Here is a 17,421-nt window from a genome sequence, read left to right as displayed (position 1 = left end):
AGTGCCCAGGCCTTGCGGGGCTCTGCTCTTTGTCCCCACACGCCCAAGTCCATGCCTGGCACCCACTAACCTCTCTTTCTGCTGTTATTCCAGCTAAGCCTCCCGTTTATGGTGCCTGCAAACTCCTGGACTTCGAGTTGGAGATGGTAAGCCTTGTCTCGGTGTTTTACTGGCGTGGGGTCTGTATATACGCTAGGGCAAGAGGGCTCTCCCAGTGGCTGCCCTGGACAATGGGCCGTTCCCTCATCTCAACCATGTTAATGGCAGTTCTGGGTCCCCACCTGGCCATCAGAAGTACCGTCCAGCCTCATTACTCACTGATTCTGTATGTGTAAGTTCATTAACAGTTCATTTGTAACCTCCAAATCAGTAGTCGGAGAGGTTTTGAGGGGTCACCTGAGGACACACACAGGGTGGCAGAAAATTTGAATCTCAGGTTTAGGTGGTCCTCAGAGTGTCTCCTGGTGTGGGTTCCCTGGTGTACGCTTTGGGGTCCCCTGGTTGGACTGTGAGAGTGGGCCTCTAGGTTGATTGGAGGCAGGCTGGATCTCCGTGTATTTCCAATCCTGCCTGGTGATATCTTTGGATTCCATCCAGGGGAGACAAATAGTCACTAGTCCCAGGAGGGCGTGCCGAGCCAGCCCTCTGCCTCTCACTGCCTTTGTGAGGCTGCCACATGGCCCCTAAGAGACGGTCTCCCCAAGCCGGATGCCCCAGAGCAGGGTGCAGAGCCCCAGTTTAAATGGGACCAGGGTCTTCTCTCTGGGAGTATGGAGGACTTTGCAGGCAGATGCTTTACCTATGTTGGTTCCTGTCGGGGGGCAGAAGGGGTGGGCAGAAGGTAAATGGAAAGTCGGAGTGTGAAGAAACGGTGTATTGGGTGGGTAGCGAGCACAGATCATCTTGATGATGGTGGTGAGATTCTCTATAAGATGGCATCTTTCTTTTTATAATCTTGACGAAAAATGTGCAATGTTTAAACACCATCATAGAATGAATATAACTGGGACTTGGGTCTTGCAAACGTCATAGTTGATTCTGTGCGATTCTGGTAGTTATTTTCCCAACATGTTCCTGCAGTGATGTCTAGACGCTCTCTTGTTTCCTGGATGTTGTGTTAGCGATGCTCTCCTTTCACAGATATTCTCGGCTACTATCTCCCAGTTTTCTGCACAGTGCTCTCTTATCAGTTTGAAAGTCTGTTTTGTATTGAAGTGCTTCCCCGGGGGCTCAGATGGACAAGAACCCGCCTGCCAGTGCAGGAGGTATAAGAGATGTGGGTTTGATCCCTGGGTCAGGAAGATCCCTTGGAGAAGGGAATGGCTATCCATTCCACTATTCTTGCCTGTAGAACCCCGTGGACAAGGGAGCCTGGTGGGCTATAGATTATGGGGTCACAAAGAGTCAGAAATGACTGAGCGACTAATACACTTTTGTATTTAATAGAAATTAACACTTCACTGTAATACATTGTAAATATGTTACTCCCAATGTGGTATCATTTTGCCTTTATTTGTTGTCTTTCTTTATGCAGAAATTTTACAGTTTTATAAAGTCAAACATGTCAATCACTTCCTTTATGGCATTTCCTTTTATGTCATCTTAGGGGTCGCTAAGAGTCGGACACGACTGAGCGACTTCACTTTCACTTTTCACTTTCATGTATTGGAGAAGGAAATGGCAACCCACTCCAGTGTTCTTGCCTGGAGAATCCCAGGGACAGGGAAGCCTGGTGGGCTGCCGTCTCTGGGGTTGCACAGAGTCGGACACGACTAAAGCGACTTAGCAGCAGCAGCAGCAGCAGACTCTCTCCACCTGAAGAATTTGAAGACTTGAGGGGTGTTTTGTTTTTCTAGTACTTGTTAGATAGAACCTTACTCTGCAAAAATTTAGATCTCTCATCTACTTGGAATTGTACGATGGGTTAAGGGGTGGAGTTTGCCCCCATGGGCTCTCTTTGCCACATCATGGAGTCAGCCTTCTGATTTTTTATGACATGAATACAAACCCTGGTATTTTCACTTTTCACAAGGCTTGTGAAATGCAGTGTGGGAAAGGGCAGAGGTGTGGGCTGAAGGAGATGAAGAGGGCTGCCGTGATCAGGGACCACGTGCAGGGGTCTTGGGTGGGCACTGGCCCGCTGCTGCTCACTATGGCCCCGGCTGTGAGCAGGGCTGTGAGCAGGGCTGTGAGCAGGGGTGTGAGCAGGGCTGTGGCTGTCTGTCAACTCAGGTGCAGTGTAGAAGTATGGTGGATTTGTACGTAGCAGTCCAGGTATCAGCCAGGGTTTGGAAATGCCTGACCTTTGCCTTCCAGGCAAGGGCAGCAGGTCAGAGCCAGATTCTCATCAGCTTTCCCATGTCAGGCTTTCTTTGTAGGCCCTGGGAACAAACTCGGAGAGCCAATCCCCATTTCCAAGGCCCACGAGCACATTTTTGGAATGGTCCTTATGAACGACTGGAGTGGTAATTATGGGGAGCCGGGCATCCTGGTATTGAGCATCCTGTGCACTCTTGGGTCTGGGGGAAGGCTGGGTGTTTGGGACACTTTTTGCAGAAGCCAAGGTGGTCTCCTGGCTCTGGTTTGGTCAGAGGCAGCAGGTGGTCAGTGGTTGAGAGCACAGGCTTGGGTATCCAACAGACCTCTCGGCTCTGAGCTCTTGGCCAGTCACTTGACCTCTCTGAGCTCCAGTGTTCTTGTAAGTTGAACGGAGGGACATGACCAATATGTTTGAGCAATTTTGTGCCAGGCCCCAGGGCTGAACTCCTCCTGTGGACTCTCCTGCCAGATCCCAGTTGGGCACTAATAATATTTTTGTTGTTTAGTCACTAAGTCATGTCTGACTCTTGAGACCCGTTGGACTGTAGCCCACTAGGGTCCTCCATAGGATTCTCCAGGCAAGGATACTGGAGTGGGTTGCCATGCCCTTCTCCAAGGGATCTTCCCAACCCAGGGATTGAATCTACGTCTCTTATGACTGCTGCATTGGCAGGCACTTTACCACTAGTGCCAGCTGGGAAGCCCAATGATAATATTACTATTCCCATTTTACAGAGGTGAGGAATGAGGCACAGAGTGATTTCAGCTGGTTGCTGAGCTAAGATTTCAAACCAAACAGCTCCATTTCTGAGTTCGTCTCAACCCCTCTGCCTTATATAGGAGGAAACTGGTGCCAGGTATCCCAGGAACTATGAGGTTGAGATTCCAGACCCTTCATGAGGAAATATCCTGCCTGCACCTCCCTTTTAGTTAAACAGCAGGAAAACAAATATAATTTGTAAATACAGGAGTGCACAGAAGAGAATTAAGGAAGTGAACAAAGCAGGCAGATTTTATACCTTTTTACAAACAAATAATAAATTTGTAAACAACAGACAAAACACAGGATTTTGGGTCTGGGGTGCTAAATTATTGAAGAAGTAACAAGATTTGTTTGCAGTCTCTTCTTGGCCTTGAATTCCTGTCTTTTGTGACAAATATGTCTCTCTCCCTCCTGGTACTGGAAGAGTACTTTTCTTTTTCCTGCCCTTTGGTCATTTCACTCTTGGCCGCAGCCTGGCACGGTGACCTCAGAGGACCTCTGTCCTTGATCCCGGGGCAACCAGTTCATTGGGGTTGGAGCACCAGGGGTCAGCAAGGCTGAGCCAAGCGTCTGGTCCTTCGTCAAGGGGAGAGGGGAGACTTGGCCGGTGGCCCCGTCGGCTTCTGTCAGCCCTCCTTGTCCCTTCTCCTGTAGCTCGAGACATCCAGAAATGGGAGTACGTCCCACTTGGGCCGTTCCTTGGGAAGAGTTTTGGAACCACCATCTCTCCGTGGGTGGTGCCCATGGATGCCCTCATGCCCTTTGCTGTGCCCAACCCGGAGCAGGTAAGACGTCCTCTATGAGAAGTCCCAAATCCGGGCCCCTCTGCCTCCCAGCTGTTTACCCATCCAGTTTGGAGAGGGTCTGGAGGGTAAGTGCTGTGTCCCCAGCATGCCCACGTGCTGGGGGGTCTTGACTGCAGGGACCTCTAGGCAAGCATGGCGCCAGTCATTCTGCCTTGTGTTTTCCCTGTTCCTTGCACAGTTCTGGGAAAAAACATGGAATTTTGTAACCTTTAGAATCCTCTGAGGCTACAGGAACTGGCCAGTTGGCAGGAGAAGGGGTCCCTTCCAGTATCACATTGCACAACCTCCCGGGTTGCCAAGTTGTGTTCTGTGTGATGGCGCCCCCTGGAGGCCGACTGACAGACTGCAGTGTGGAGTCAGACCACAGGGCATCCTGCTGCCGAGCCTCCTGGTCCCTGTACCACTGTCCTGGCCTGACTCCGGATCTTGGTCCTCACTCCTCAGGCTGTCACAGTCTGCTGCTGCCTCCATCCCATCACCCCCAGTGACCTCCACCAAAGTGCACTTGACCTTGACTGACACCATGGTCTTGTGCCCTCTTCAGTATGGACCTCTTTGCTGTTGTCCAGTCGCTCAGTTGTATCTGACTCTGCGACCCCATGGACTGCTGCACACCAGACTTCCCTGTCCTTCACCATCTCCCGGAGTTTGCTCAAACTCATGTCCATCGAGTCTGTAATGCCATCCAACCATCTCATCCTCTGTCATCCCCTTCTCCTCTTGCCTTCAATCTTTCCCAGCATCAGGGTCTTTTTCAATGAGTCAGTTCTTCGCATCAGGTGGCCAAAGTGTTGGAGCTTCAGCTCTGGCATCGGTCCTTCCAGTGAATATTCCCAGGGTTGATTTCCCTTAGGATCGACTGGTTTGAACTTCTTTTGACCTTTTGGCAGCCCCCTACTGTTCCTAGACACTCTGCCCCTGGCTTCTGGCATGTGACCAGTCTCAGTCCTGTATCTTCTGCAATGCTCCAGTGGACTCTATTCTCCATGTGGGGGTAGCCCGTGCTGAGCACTCAGCCTTGCTCTTCCCTCACTCCCAATCCTGCTCCCCTGAACATCTGACCCTGCTTGCTCATGGCCTCTGCCCCCACCTCACATGTGGCTCCCTGGACATGTCTCAGCCTGCTGTCTTCTCATGGAGCTGTACCGAAACACTGGGAGTCTTTCCCTGCAGACCAGTTCCTCGTGAGGCTCCGTCCTCCACCACTCCTGCCAGCATCTCCCTCCCCATCTTTTTCAGTCTCTGAGATTTGTCTCCTCCCTCCTCGGTGAGTCCCACTCTCCGAGGACTGCCTGGCCCGCAGTCACATCCCTGGCTTGTCCCCTCCAGGCTTTATCCCTGGTCCAGCTCTTTGCTCACAGGCACTGCTCACCCTCACCAAAGACCTTTGGGCTCTATCTCCTTATATACCAATCCTTCCCAAATACTGTTAAAGTGCAACCTTCAGGATTCTTGCCACTTGTGAATGATGACTTACTGAATGCTTTTCTTTTTCTTTCTTTTTATTTTCCCATCCCTACACTGGTTCTTTGGGCTTCCCTGGTGGCTCAGTGGTGAATCTCTCTGCCAATGCAAGAGAAGTGGGTTCAATCTCTGGGTTGGGAAGATCCCTTGGAGAAGGAAATGGCAACCCACTCCAGTATTCTTACCTGGAATATTCCATGGACAGACGAACCTGGTGGGCTACAGTCCATGGGGTTGCAAAAGAGTTGGTCATGACTTAGCAATTAAACAGCAACAAGGGTTCTTTATATTGAGATTTTATGGTTACAACCCAAATAGTGCTAAAAAAGAATAAATCCATACACTGCAAAAATAGCCACAGAATTGTCTTAGATATAAATGTATGCAAACATCTGCAAAGGATGCAGGCTGAATGCTTTTCTTTAAAGCAGCTTCCATTTGAAAACATAGTATATTTAGAAAAGGAACTTCTAGGTCCCTATCCATGTAACTAGCCACCAAGTCAATCATGAAAAGAAACACATAATCATGAAAATAAAGTCACCCCACATTAGCTCATGGATCACTAGGGAGTCACAGATGGCTCTTGGGGGAGACATTGCTTTTGGACAAAGTACAGACCTTCTGGCCTGGCTGTCAAAGTGGCCTGTATCGCTGAGTCCAGGAGCACCAGGGGGACTGTGCACCCTTTGTTGATCACCCTGTCTTCTGCCACCCTCACCCCCCAGTGTCCAGGGACACAGCACTGTCCTGGAAAGAGGGGATGCCCCTTCTTCTCAGGTCGTCCTGGCCAGCTGCTCTGCGGTGGGGCCAGCCTGGCCAGCTCGGCCAGCCAACCCAGCCCCTCTGTGTTCCTCTGCCCTCACAGGACCCCAAGCCCCTGCCGTATCTCTGCCATGACCAGCCCTACACATTCGACATCAACCTCTCTGTTGCCCTGAAAGGTACTGCCCGGGGGTCGGAGGCTGTGTCAAACTGGGTGGACCCCTGAGGCTGCTCGGCTGGGCTGAGTTAAAGGCCAGTGGATCAGTAGTGAGAGAGCCCAGCTTTGAAGGCTACAGCTGAAGTTCAAGTCTTGGTTCTTCCCCTGACCAGCTCTGGGACTTTGGGCATATTACTGAATCTGTCTGTTACTAAATCTGTCTGGTTTGTCACCTGGCAGTGGGATAATGATGGTATTGACTTCTCTGTGGAAGTCCCCCAGCTCTGAGACCCTAGCCTATGAGCTTATTGGTTCATAGACTCTTTAGGTGGAGTCATATTAGACAATGGAAAGCCTAAGCCACAAAAGGGTTCCCCTTACAAGGTGGGATCCCCACTCCTTGATTAATGGAATTAAGTTTTCTGGTCAATGTTACTTGTCTTCCTAACAGGAGAAGGAATGAGCCAGGCAGCTACCATATGCAGGTCTAATTTTAAGGTAAGCTTTAAGGCTGGGCAGACTGCTTTTGGAGACGGGGGAGACCTTTCTTCCTGGCAGGACCAGGAGAAAAGCATCCATGTCGGGATGTGATGATGGGTCAGCGTGTGGTGGGTTGTTTCCATTTTTTTGGTAGAGCTACTGTGAACAGTCTAGTCGATGTCTCTGTGTGCATGAATGTGCATATGTCTGGATATCCAGGGATAGAAGTGCTGGGTCATAGAGGGTGTATATCCATACTTGGCTGAGGAGTCCTTCCAGAGACTTTGCCAAAGGGCTTGTTACAATTTGCACTCACCACGGGCAGCATCTGACATTTCGGCTGCTCCACATCCTGGTCAACAGGTGAGCCACTGGCATTTTCATTTCAGCTGTTCTGGGGATTGTGATTTCGCTTTGCATCTCCCTAAAGATGAATGCTGGGAAAGACCAAGGGCAGGAGGAGAAGGGGGCGGCAGAGGATGAGATGGTTGGATGGCATCACCGACTCAAAGCACATGAGTCTGAGCAAACTCTAGGAGATAGTGAAGGACAGGGAAGCCTTGACGTGCTGCAGTCCCTGGGGTTGCAAAGAATCGGACATGACTGAGTGACTGAACAACAGTGACAAGGACGAATGCAGCTGGGCATCCTGTCATATGTTTGCTGACCACTGAACATCCTCTGATTCAATGTATTCCTGTTTCTTCTAGTCTCCCTCTTAATTTAACTTTATTCTGGGCTCCTTAGGCTGCTAAGAAGGAATGGGGGAGCCTGCTTAAGGGGGCTTTTGTGCAAAAATCCATTTCTGAGGTTTCCTTTTCCTGGGTGTGTAGCTTCAGGAGGGGCAGACCTGAGGAGCTGTGGGCTTGAGGCGCAGGAGTGCAGCCCCTGAGATGCTCAGCGGGCACATGGTCCTTGGTCACTTCCCACCAGGCCTGACCTCCCGTAGTGCTCCCTCATCCTTTAGGCTGCTCTGAGGTTCTGTTTGAGTTGTTCAGCTCTGTTGCCCAGTGTCTGTTCCAAGGCCTGAGGTCTTTGCTCACGAGACACTTTTGCTCTAGTGAGGACCTAGACCTTGTCAACTCAGGACTCTGGGGTGATTTCAGGACAAAGTGGGATTATGGACTCCTGAGCATGCTGCACGTTGAGGGTCTGAGCAGTGAGGTTTGCAACTCCAGGAGTGCTTCTTGGAGAAGGTGGGTTAGGGTTGGGCTAAAAGGAGCCCAGGAGCTAGGGCTCTAGCTGGTGAAGGGGCAGGGAGAGAACTGGGGTAGGTCACAGGGTAAGTGCAGGAGGACAGCTTGTCCTTGCTCTAGGGACTGGGAGAGAGCCTGGGGCGGGCTGCTGTGAGTGGGGCTGGCTGCTCCGGGCAGCTCAGGAGAAGCCTGTCCTGCCCGTCCCCGTCTCTGTGTCCTCGCCCGCAGTACATGTACTGGACAATGCTGCAGCAGCTCACCCACCACTCTGTCAATGGCTGCAACCTGCAGCCGGGCGACCTCTTGGCTTCTGGAACCATCAGCGGGCCGGTGAGTATGTGATTGGTTCCCCTGGGAGCTGCCTGCATGGAGCATCCCTATTCCCTGTACAGACTGGAAGGTTCTCCCTTGAGAGGGGAGTCCAGCCTGAGCATGCATATCTTACGACCCTGTCCACCTCATAGCTTCATCCATCTCTGGGTGCAGAAGGGGCTCCTTTTTCAAATGCAGAAGAGATCGGGATAGGGGAGAGAGGCTGCCTCTGTCTACTGGGGGGAGTGAGAATGACACAGGGGGCCACTGTTGTATCTGGTTGTCACCACCTCACAGCACATCCTTCCAGGATGAGGTGGCCCCACTGCTAACCGCCCCCACCATGAACCTTTGGTGATGACTTTGGTTGGTGCACGGACTAGCCACTTCCTGCAAGGCCAGACCTCAGGCTCTTTTTGATGGAAAGTCTCTTCCTAGCAGGGGGGTGGGGTGGGGGGGGTGCCAAGCATAACAGCATCTGGGTAAGCCCCAGCCTCCAGAGTGGGCAGGGGCCTGGCAGGTGCCTGGCAGGATGGGCCTGGGCAGGTTGGCCCAGCATCCCCCCAACGCCCAAGTCCTGAATGAAGTAAGCAGGGCACGTAAGGTACCTGGACTTGAGGACATTTCCAGGGTGATTCCCACCAAGGCAGGGTCTCTGGGGGCTGTGGGGTCCCTTGCTCCTTCCCAGGCCTCACCCCTACCCCTCGCCTTGCTAACCACTGTCCACACCAGATCCGACCCACCCACCGTGATGGAAATGCCATGATGTAAATGCCTGTGACAACTTATTCCCCTTCTTGCTATGAAGGAGCCAGAGAGCTTCGGCTGCATGCTGGAGCTGTCGTGGAAGGGCACAAGGGCCGTAGAGCTGGGGAATGGCCAGACCAGGAAGTTCCTGCTGGACGGGGATGAAGTCATCATGACAGGTGAGGGAGGGCGCCAGGCCCACGGGCGGCATCTCCTCCTCGCCGTCCTCACCGTCTGCCGGGAAGCCATCTGTCCCAACTGTCCCCACTCCGGCCTTCCCGGCTCTGTGTCTGCTGCTTCTGGCCTTCACCCAAGCCCTGCCTGACAGGGACTGAAATGAAGTGAACTGAAAGTCGCTCAGTCGTGTCCGACTCTTTGCGACCCCATGGACTATACATACAGCCCATGGAATTTTGTAGGCCAGAATACTGGAGTGAGTAGCCATTCCCTTCTCCAAGGGATCTTCCCAACCCAGGGATCAAACCCAGGGCTCCCGCATTGCAGGCAGATTCTTTACCAGCTGAGCCACCAGGGAAGCCCAAGAATACTGGAGTGGGTATTCCCTGGGAATACCCTTCTCCAGGGGATCTTTGTGACTCAGAACTCGAACTGGGGTCTTTTGCACTGAAGGTGGATTCTTTACCCGCTGAACTACCAGGGAAGTCCCAGCTCTGTGTCTGCTTGTTCTGGCCTTCACCCCAGCCCTGCCTGCCAGGGACTGGCTTTATTTACTTTTAATCTTTTAATCAAGCTGTGTTGCATGTGGGATCTTAGTTCCCCGACCAGGAATCACACCCGTGTCCCCTGCAGTAAAAGCGCAAAATCTTAACCACTGGTCCACCAGGGAAGTCCCTGCCAAGAACTTTAAATCAGAATCTTCCTGGAGCAAAAAGACCAAGGAAGTCCAGCTCAGTGTCTCCTTCCCCCCAGATCAAATTGATAAAATAATAGCAGGTTTCACGTTTTGAACTTTGCAGTGCAGAGACCCTGTGCCTTCTGACCTTGTGCCCTTTGACCCTGTGCCTATTACCTGACTGAGTTAGTGACAAGATTTCTAGCGGCCCATTCTGAGGGGCTTCCCAGGTGCTGTTAGTAGTGAAGAACCTGCCTGCTAATGCAGGAGATGTAAGAGATGCAGGTTCGATCCCTTGGTTGGGAAGATGCCCTGGAGGAGGGCATGGCAACCCATGCCAGTATTCTTGCCTGGAGAATCCCCAAGGAGAGAGGAACCTGGAGGGCTACAGTCAACGGAGTCACAAAAGAGCTGGACATGACTGAGCGTATGAGCACGCACATTCCAAGCAGGTTAGGGCACCCTTACCCCTTGAGGGGCCATTATGCCTATCATTTAATATTGCTGGAGAGGAAGGCGCCACCATGGTCAGAGTCACACAGATTCAGGTTGGACTCCCACATCGCCAGTAGCCCTGGGACCTTCCTCAGGTTATTGAATCTTTCTGAGACTCAGTTGCCTTATCTTTAAAATGGAGCTAAGGATACAGTGCCTAGTCTCACAGCGTGGTTGTAAGGATGAGTTCAGTTCAGTTGCTCAGTTGTGTCCGACTCTGCGACCCCATGAACTGCAGCACGCCAGGCCTCCCTGTCCATCACCAACTCCCAGAGTCCACCCAAACCCATGTCCATCGAGTCGATGATGCCATGCAACCATCTCATCCTCTGCCATCCCCTTCTCCTCCTGCCCTCAATCTTTCCCAGCATCAGGGTCTTTTCCAATGAGTCGGCTCTTTGCATCAGGTGACCAAAGTATTGGAGTTTCAGTTTCAATGTCAGTCCTTCCAACGAACACCCAGGACTGATCTCCTTTAGGATGGACTGGTTGGATCTCCTTGCAGTCCAAGGGACTCTCAAGAGTCTTCTCCAACACCACAGTTCAAAAGCATCAATTCTTCGGCACTCAGCTTTCTTTATAGTCCAACTCTCACATCCATACATGACCACTGGAAAAACCATAGCCTTGACTAGACGGACCTTTGTTGGCAAAGTAATGTCTCTGCTTTTTAATATGCCATCTGCTGCTGCTAAGTCACTTCAGTCGTGTCTGACTCTGTGCGACCCCAGAGACAGCAGCCCACCAGGCTCCCCCGTCCCCGGGATTCTCCAGGCAAGAACACTGGAGTGGGTTGCCATTTCCTTCTCCAATGCATGAAAGTGAAAGTGAAGTCGCTCAGTCGTGTCCGACTCCTAGCGACCCCATGGACTGCAGCCCACCAGGCCCCTCCGTCCACGGGACTTTCCAGGCTGGAGCACTGGAGTGGGGTGCAATTGTCTTCTCTGAATATGCCATCTAGGTTGGTAATAACTTTCCTTTCAAGGAGTAAGTGTCTTTTAATTTCATGGCTGCAATCACAATCTGCAGTGATTTTGGAGCCCAGAAAAATAAAGTCAGCCACTGTTTCCACTGTTTCCCCATCTATTTGCCATGAAGTGATGGGACTGGATGCCATATCTTAAAGTCTTCTGGATGTTGAGCTTTAAGCCAACTTTTTCACTCTCCCTTTTAACTTTCATCAAGAGGCTCTTTAGTTCTTCTTCACTTTCTGCCATAAGGGTGGTGTCATCTGCATATCTGAGGTTATTGATATTTCTCCCGGCAATCTTGATTCCAGCTTGTGCTTCCTCCAGCCCAGCATTTCTCATAATGTACTCTGCATATAAGTTAAATAAGCAGGGTGACAATATATAGCCTTGACGTACTCCTTTTCCTATCTAGAACCAGTCTGTTGTTCCATGTCCAGTTCTAACTGTTGCTTCCTGACCTGCATACAGGTTTCTCAAGAGGCAGGTCAGGTGGTCTGGTATTCTCATCTCCTTCGGAATTTTCCACAGTTTATTGTGATCCACACAAAGGCTTTGGCATAGTCAATAAAGCAGAAATAGATGTTTTTCTGAAACTCCCTTGGTTTTTTGATGATCCAGCAGATGTTGGCAATTTGATCTCTGGTTCCTCTGCCTTTTCTAAAACCAGCTTGAACATCAGGAAATTCACGGTTCACGTATTGCTGAAGCCTGGCTTGGAGAATTTTGAGCATCACTTTACTAGCGTGTGAGATGAGTGCAATTGTGCGGTAGTTTGAGCATTCTTTGGCATTGCCTTTCTTTGGGATTGGAATGAAAACTGACCTTTTCCAGTCCTGTGGCCACTGCTGAGTTTTCCATATTTGCTGGCATGATCCAGTTTAATCCCTCAGGGGCAGGGGCTGTGGATTCCCCTGGGGTTCCCATGGTGAACTAGGAGGTGCAGGGCCCACGTCTGGGTTGTGCTCCACCACCACTGCAGCGCTCTTTTACAGACGTGAAAACAAAGGCCCAGCAGTGGGTAAATGACTTGCCTTGGATCTTGCAACCAGTAAGTCAGGAAGAGATTTCCCATCCAGGTAGCTGGTTTTCAGAACCCGGATTCTTCAGCCCTTTGATAACATCTAAAGAGCCTCACAAGGCACGTGTTACTTTGTGAGCACTTAAAATTGGCAACGGTTGTCACCGCTGTCCTCATCATTATTGATGTTTTTTCCAGAACCCACTCTTGAGAAGGCCCAGCATCCTGACCCCTTCTTCTTCTTCTTTTTTTAAAATGCATATTATTTTTAAAATTTTATTTATTTACTTGTTTTAATGACTGCACTGGGTCTTTGCTGCTGTGCACAAGCTTTCTCTAGTTTCTGCAAACTGGAGCTACTCCCTAATGGCAGTACTCTGTACTCCACAAAAGAGAAGCCCCTGCAATGGACTCCCTGGCACCCCAACTAGAGAGTAGTCCCTGCTCACCACAACTAGAGGAAGCCCTCGTGCAGCAGCAAAGATCCAGTGCAGCCAAAAATAAATAAATAAAAATTTTTTTAATTTTTAAAAAGAAAAGAGGAAAATGGAGATAGATGGATGGAAGTCTCAGGAACAAGAATAAAAATGATACTTTGGCAGGTGGGGCATTTTGGGAAGCTGGAAAACTGAGCTGTCACTATGGACACTCGTTCCCCTTGGGATGCAGTGGGGAGCAGGCAGAGGGTCTATGCTGTGCTTAGCCACTCAGTTGTATCCAACTCTTTGCAACCCCATGGACTATAGCCCACCAGGCTCCTCTGTCCATGGGATTCTTCAGGTAAGAATGCTGGAGTGGGTTGCCATTTCCTTCTCCAAGGGATCTTCCCAACCCAGGGGCCAAACCCAGGTCTCCTACATTGCAGGTGGATTCTTTACCATCTGGGCCACCAGGGAAGCCCCAAGCAGAGGGTCAGTCTCCAGGAAAAAGCCAGTGACTGGGCTGACATCCCAGAGGAGATGAGCACACTTTTCCCTTCCGTATCCACAGTTGATGGAACCCAACTCAGTGAGGCCAGGGAGCTGCCTTCCCGTTCTGCCCAGGTCTCGGTGACATGCTCTGACTTGGTGTGGACTTTCCTCACTCTCTGGCCTCTCTGGGCCCCTGGGCCCTGCCTGGATACACCTGCCCCCAGCTTCTCCTCCCTGGCCTGGAGAGCAGCAGCCTGAGGGCCCAGAAAGACGGTCCTGGGTGCAGAGCATCACTTCCATCCTCAGGGCCATGGTCTTTGAGGGACATTTGGCATCAACTGGAGCCAGTTTTGCCGACTCTGAAGGGCAGCCAGGGATGCTGCTAGATGTCCCAAGTGCACAGGACAGCCTGTCTTGAGAATCATCCATCCAGCTCTAACTGTCACTAGTCACTAAGGTTCAGAAACCCTGTTCAGCATCTGCCCTCCAGCTGTAAAATGGGAAGTGGCTGGCTCTCCTACCAGGATGTCATTGTGTATCTGTGCTTAAGGAAGCAGGCAGTGCCATTTGCTGGGAGGGTTGGTGCTGTTGTGCCCAGGGCAGGAAGGAGCCATGTGACTGACAGTGCCCAGCATTGGGGGTGGGGAGGAGAAAGACACTCCATCAGTGTTTGCAGCTCTCCAGGAAGAAGGCTCTTAAAAAATACTGCCTTTTGGAGTGACTTGTCTTGATAGATGATTGATGCATTTCTGCCAGGTTTTGCTTTTATAGGCTTCCCCCCCACCCCCGCCCCAGGGACACAAATGTTTCTGAGCATCAAGATTCAAAAGTGACTGATAGAACAATAATAAAACTGAGCAACAGAATAGGCAAGGATATTGCTCTGGACCAAAGGTGACCCTGAGTGTTAGGGGTTAGTGCTGGGGTGGCCAGGATGTCCTCAGGGATGCCAGGGACAGTGAGGGGCAGGTTTGGGGATGTAGTTGGAGTAGCCCACACAGGGAGAATGAGGTGGCTGGGCTCCAAAATTACTACAGATGGTGACTGCAGCCATGAAATTAAAAGACGCTTACTCCTTGGAAGGAAAGTTATAACCAACCTAGACAGCATATTAAAAAGCAGAGACATTACTTTGCCAAAAAAATTCTGTCTAGTCAAGGCTATGGTTTTTCCAGTGGTCATGTATGGATGTGAGAGTTGGACTATAAAGAAAGCTGAGTGCAGAAGAATTGATGCTTTTGAACTGTAGTGCTGGAGAAGACTCTTGAGAGTCTCTTGGACTGCAAGGAGATCCAACCAGTCCATCCTAAAGGAGATCAGTCCTGGGTGTTCATTGGAAGGACTGATGTTGAAGCTGAAACTCCAATCCTTTGGCCACCTGATGTGAAGAACTGACTCATTGGAAAAGACGCTGATGATGGGGAAGATTGAGGGCAGGAGGAGAAGGGGACGACAGAGGATGAGATGGTTGGATGGCATCACCCACTCAGTGGACATGGGCTTGGGTGGATTCCGGGAGTTGGTGATGGACAGGGAGGCCTGGCATGCTGCGGTTCATGGGGTCGCAAAGAGTCGGACATGACTGAGCAACTGAACTCAACTGAGTTGACCCATCTCCCAAGGCTGCCTTCAGTCTCATGCTATTTCCTCTGTTGGGCATGCCCTTTTCATTGTCCCCCTCCTGGCAAACTCCTACCCACCCATCAAATCCCCACTCAGGTGGGGTTCCCATCAGCAGCAAGTTCCCTCCTTTCTTCTCCTGTCTCCTCCACACTGCTCTCCCAGCACCTCATAGACTTTTCTACTCTAATTCATATTAGTTGGGCAGCTCCTGGTGAACGGACCCTTCTCAGGTACAGGGACAAGGGCCTCCTGCTGTCTGCCTTTCTGGAATTGATTGAATTTGTTAAACATCTGCTCTGGGGGAGGTGTCATGCTGGGACTTCACCCAAGTGTGTCATTAAATCCTCGCCACCCCAAGAGGAAAGGATTGCTATTCCCATTTGTAGACAAGGGAGTAGCTGAGCTCAGAGGTTAAACAAGCTGCCCCCAGACCCCCAGCTTATAATTCTCCTAATAGCTGACACTGAGCATTTGCCCTGGGCCAAGCACTTCTGGGAGTTCTCTGTGTATTAACTCACGTCATCTTTGTTATAGTCTTGCTCAGTGGGTACTATCATTAGATCCATTTCACAGATGAGGAAACTGAGTTCCCAGGAGACCCAAGTGGGTGCAGGAGCCAGACTTTGAACCCTGGCCTCAGGCTAATTAGCAGACCTAATTAGGATTTGAACTCAGACTCACAGAGGGAGAGTTGACCTCTGTCTCTTCCTTTGCCTCTCAGGAGAGCCATCGCTCCATCCTTGCACTACTTTCTGGGGTCCCTGACAGTGGGATGGGCCTGGAGTTCCATTTTGGTGCTCTGCCCAGGACCTGGGGAGGGTAGTTTTCTGTCGAATATACCTATTTGTCATCCTGATGGTGCCTTTCTGCCCCGAGCCCAGCCATGTGCTGACCAGTGCTGTGGCTGCCTGGGCGTTGGTTCCCTGAGCTTGGCGGCTCTGTGGCTGACCCCCTGTCCTCTCTCTGTTGCAGGGCACTGCCAGGGGGATGGGTACCGCATTGGCTTCGGCCAGTGTGCGGGAAAAGTGCTGCCTGCCCTCTCGCTCGCCTGAGGTCCTCTCTGCTCTCCCAGAAACACCAGACTGGCACGCCACCCCCTCCACCTCCCTGGGGGGACCAGGGGCCCCCACTGTGGCTGCGGGCTTAGTTCTTCATTCAATAATAAAGCTGCTGTGCTCTGTCTTCATGCTCTGAGCCTGGCACGGCTGTGCACAATGGCTACTCATGTTCTTGGTTTGTTTTTGTTCTGTTATTTTGTTAGTTTGCTTTTTTTTTTTTTCATGGCCACACCATAGACATGCAGAATTTCCCATCCCAGGGACTGAACCCATGCCCCCTGCATTGGAAGCTTGGAGTCTTAACCACTGGACTACCAGGAAGTCCTTGTGTTCTTGGTTTGACTTGGTGGGTCAAGGTGTGTACTGCTTCCTTGAGAGGCATTCTTTAACTTGTTTTTCGGTTTTTATTAGTGAGGGTGAGGGTCTGATGCTTTTCATCAGACATCCTGGGCCTCCTGGTATTTTCCGGAATATGGGAAAAGAATGACACTTGTATTGGTGAAGAGTTCTCCAAAGAAACAGAACCTATAGGAGATTTATAGGGAGAGAGGTTTGTTTCAAGAAACTGGCTCAGGTGATTGGGCTTCTCAGGTGGCACTATTGGTAAAGAACCTGCCTGCCAATGCAGGAGACATAAGAGACATGGGTTTGATCCCTGGGTCGTGAAGATGCCCTGGAGGAGGGCGTGACAACCCACTCCAGGATTCTTGCCTGGAGAATCCCATGGACAGAGAAGCCTAGTGGGTCCATAGGGTAGCAAAGAGTTGGGCACAACTGAAGCAACTTAGCGTGCACATGTGTGATTGTGGAAAGTCCAAAATCTGCAGGGTAGGGTGGGCTGGGCAGCCCGAGCCTCAGGGAAGAGCTGCAGTGTGAGTCTGAAGGTATCCCCTGCAGAGTCCCCTCCTCTTCCAGGGAGAGCAGGCCTTTTTCTCTTAGGGCTTCAGCTGACTAGATGAGGCCCACCCATATTAGAGAGGATAATCTGCTTTACTCAAAAGTCACCGACTTCAGTGTTAATCTCATATGAAAAATACTTTCACAGCCACATCTAGACTAATATTGGACCAAATTTCTGGGTACTGTGGCTCAGCCAAGTTGACACACAGATTTACCCATTGCAGTACCTCTCACATTTGTGGAGTCCTATCCCAAGGTCACAGGTGCGAGGTCTTGTACCAAGGCCACAGATGCAGAGCCCAGCACCAAGGTCACCTCTGGAACTGACTGAGCCCCCTAGCCAAGGTTGCCGTGAGTCACCCTGATCCTTAGTGGTTAGCTCCCTGACCAGTAAAAATACCCACCCTAACCAACCACCTAATGCCACCCTTCCAGCAGGAATTTTCCGTCTTGAGACTATAAAAGTTGGCTATTGACCCATGAAAATGGTTGGCTCTCCCTTGAGCCAGCCCGCTGTTCTAACAGCATCCCGTGGGGTCTCCCTGGTCTGTCAGGAGGTCAGCCTGCTGTGCTTGCAGAGCTC

At 51.0% G+C, this 17,421-nt stretch overlaps 1 protein-coding gene across 6 annotated transcripts in view; it reads left to right on the top strand.

The window, feature by feature from the left end:
• The window catches only part of FAH (fumarylacetoacetate hydrolase), a 31,015-nt gene extending 14,914 nt beyond the window's left edge, over positions 1 to 16,101 (top strand). For 5 of the 6 annotated variants that reach the window (XM_086364231.1, XM_086364233.1, XM_086364230.1 and 2 more), the window contains 8 exons: positions 94 to 146; positions 2,366 to 2,465; positions 3,737 to 3,867; positions 6,221 to 6,296; positions 6,726 to 6,772; positions 8,179 to 8,280; positions 9,071 to 9,188; positions 15,853 to 16,101. In XM_086364231.1, coding sequence (XP_086220357.1) covers positions 94 to 146; positions 2,366 to 2,465; positions 3,737 to 3,867; positions 6,221 to 6,296; positions 6,726 to 6,772; positions 8,179 to 8,280; positions 9,071 to 9,188; positions 15,853 to 15,932 — 707 coding nt within the window. In that variant the 3' untranslated portion in view covers positions 15,933 to 16,101. The remainder of the gene's footprint in view (positions 1 to 93; positions 147 to 2,365; positions 2,466 to 3,736; positions 3,868 to 6,220; positions 6,297 to 6,725; positions 6,773 to 8,178; positions 8,281 to 9,070; positions 9,189 to 15,852) is intronic. The other variant, XR_015149931.1, reaches the window with a different exon arrangement.
• Positions 16,102 to 17,421: the final 1,320 nt, after the last annotated feature.

Source organism: Bos grunniens, chromosome 21 (genome assembly GCF_055505025.1).
Source record: "Bos grunniens cultivar Pamir isolate PY7600 chromosome 21, Bosgru_T2T1.0, whole genome shotgun sequence".
In the NCBI taxonomy this organism is placed as follows: domain Eukaryota; kingdom Metazoa; phylum Chordata; class Mammalia; order Artiodactyla; family Bovidae; genus Bos; species Bos grunniens.
The sequence above is the reverse complement of the archived record's forward strand: the minus strand, read 5'-3'. Positions and strand labels throughout refer to the sequence as shown.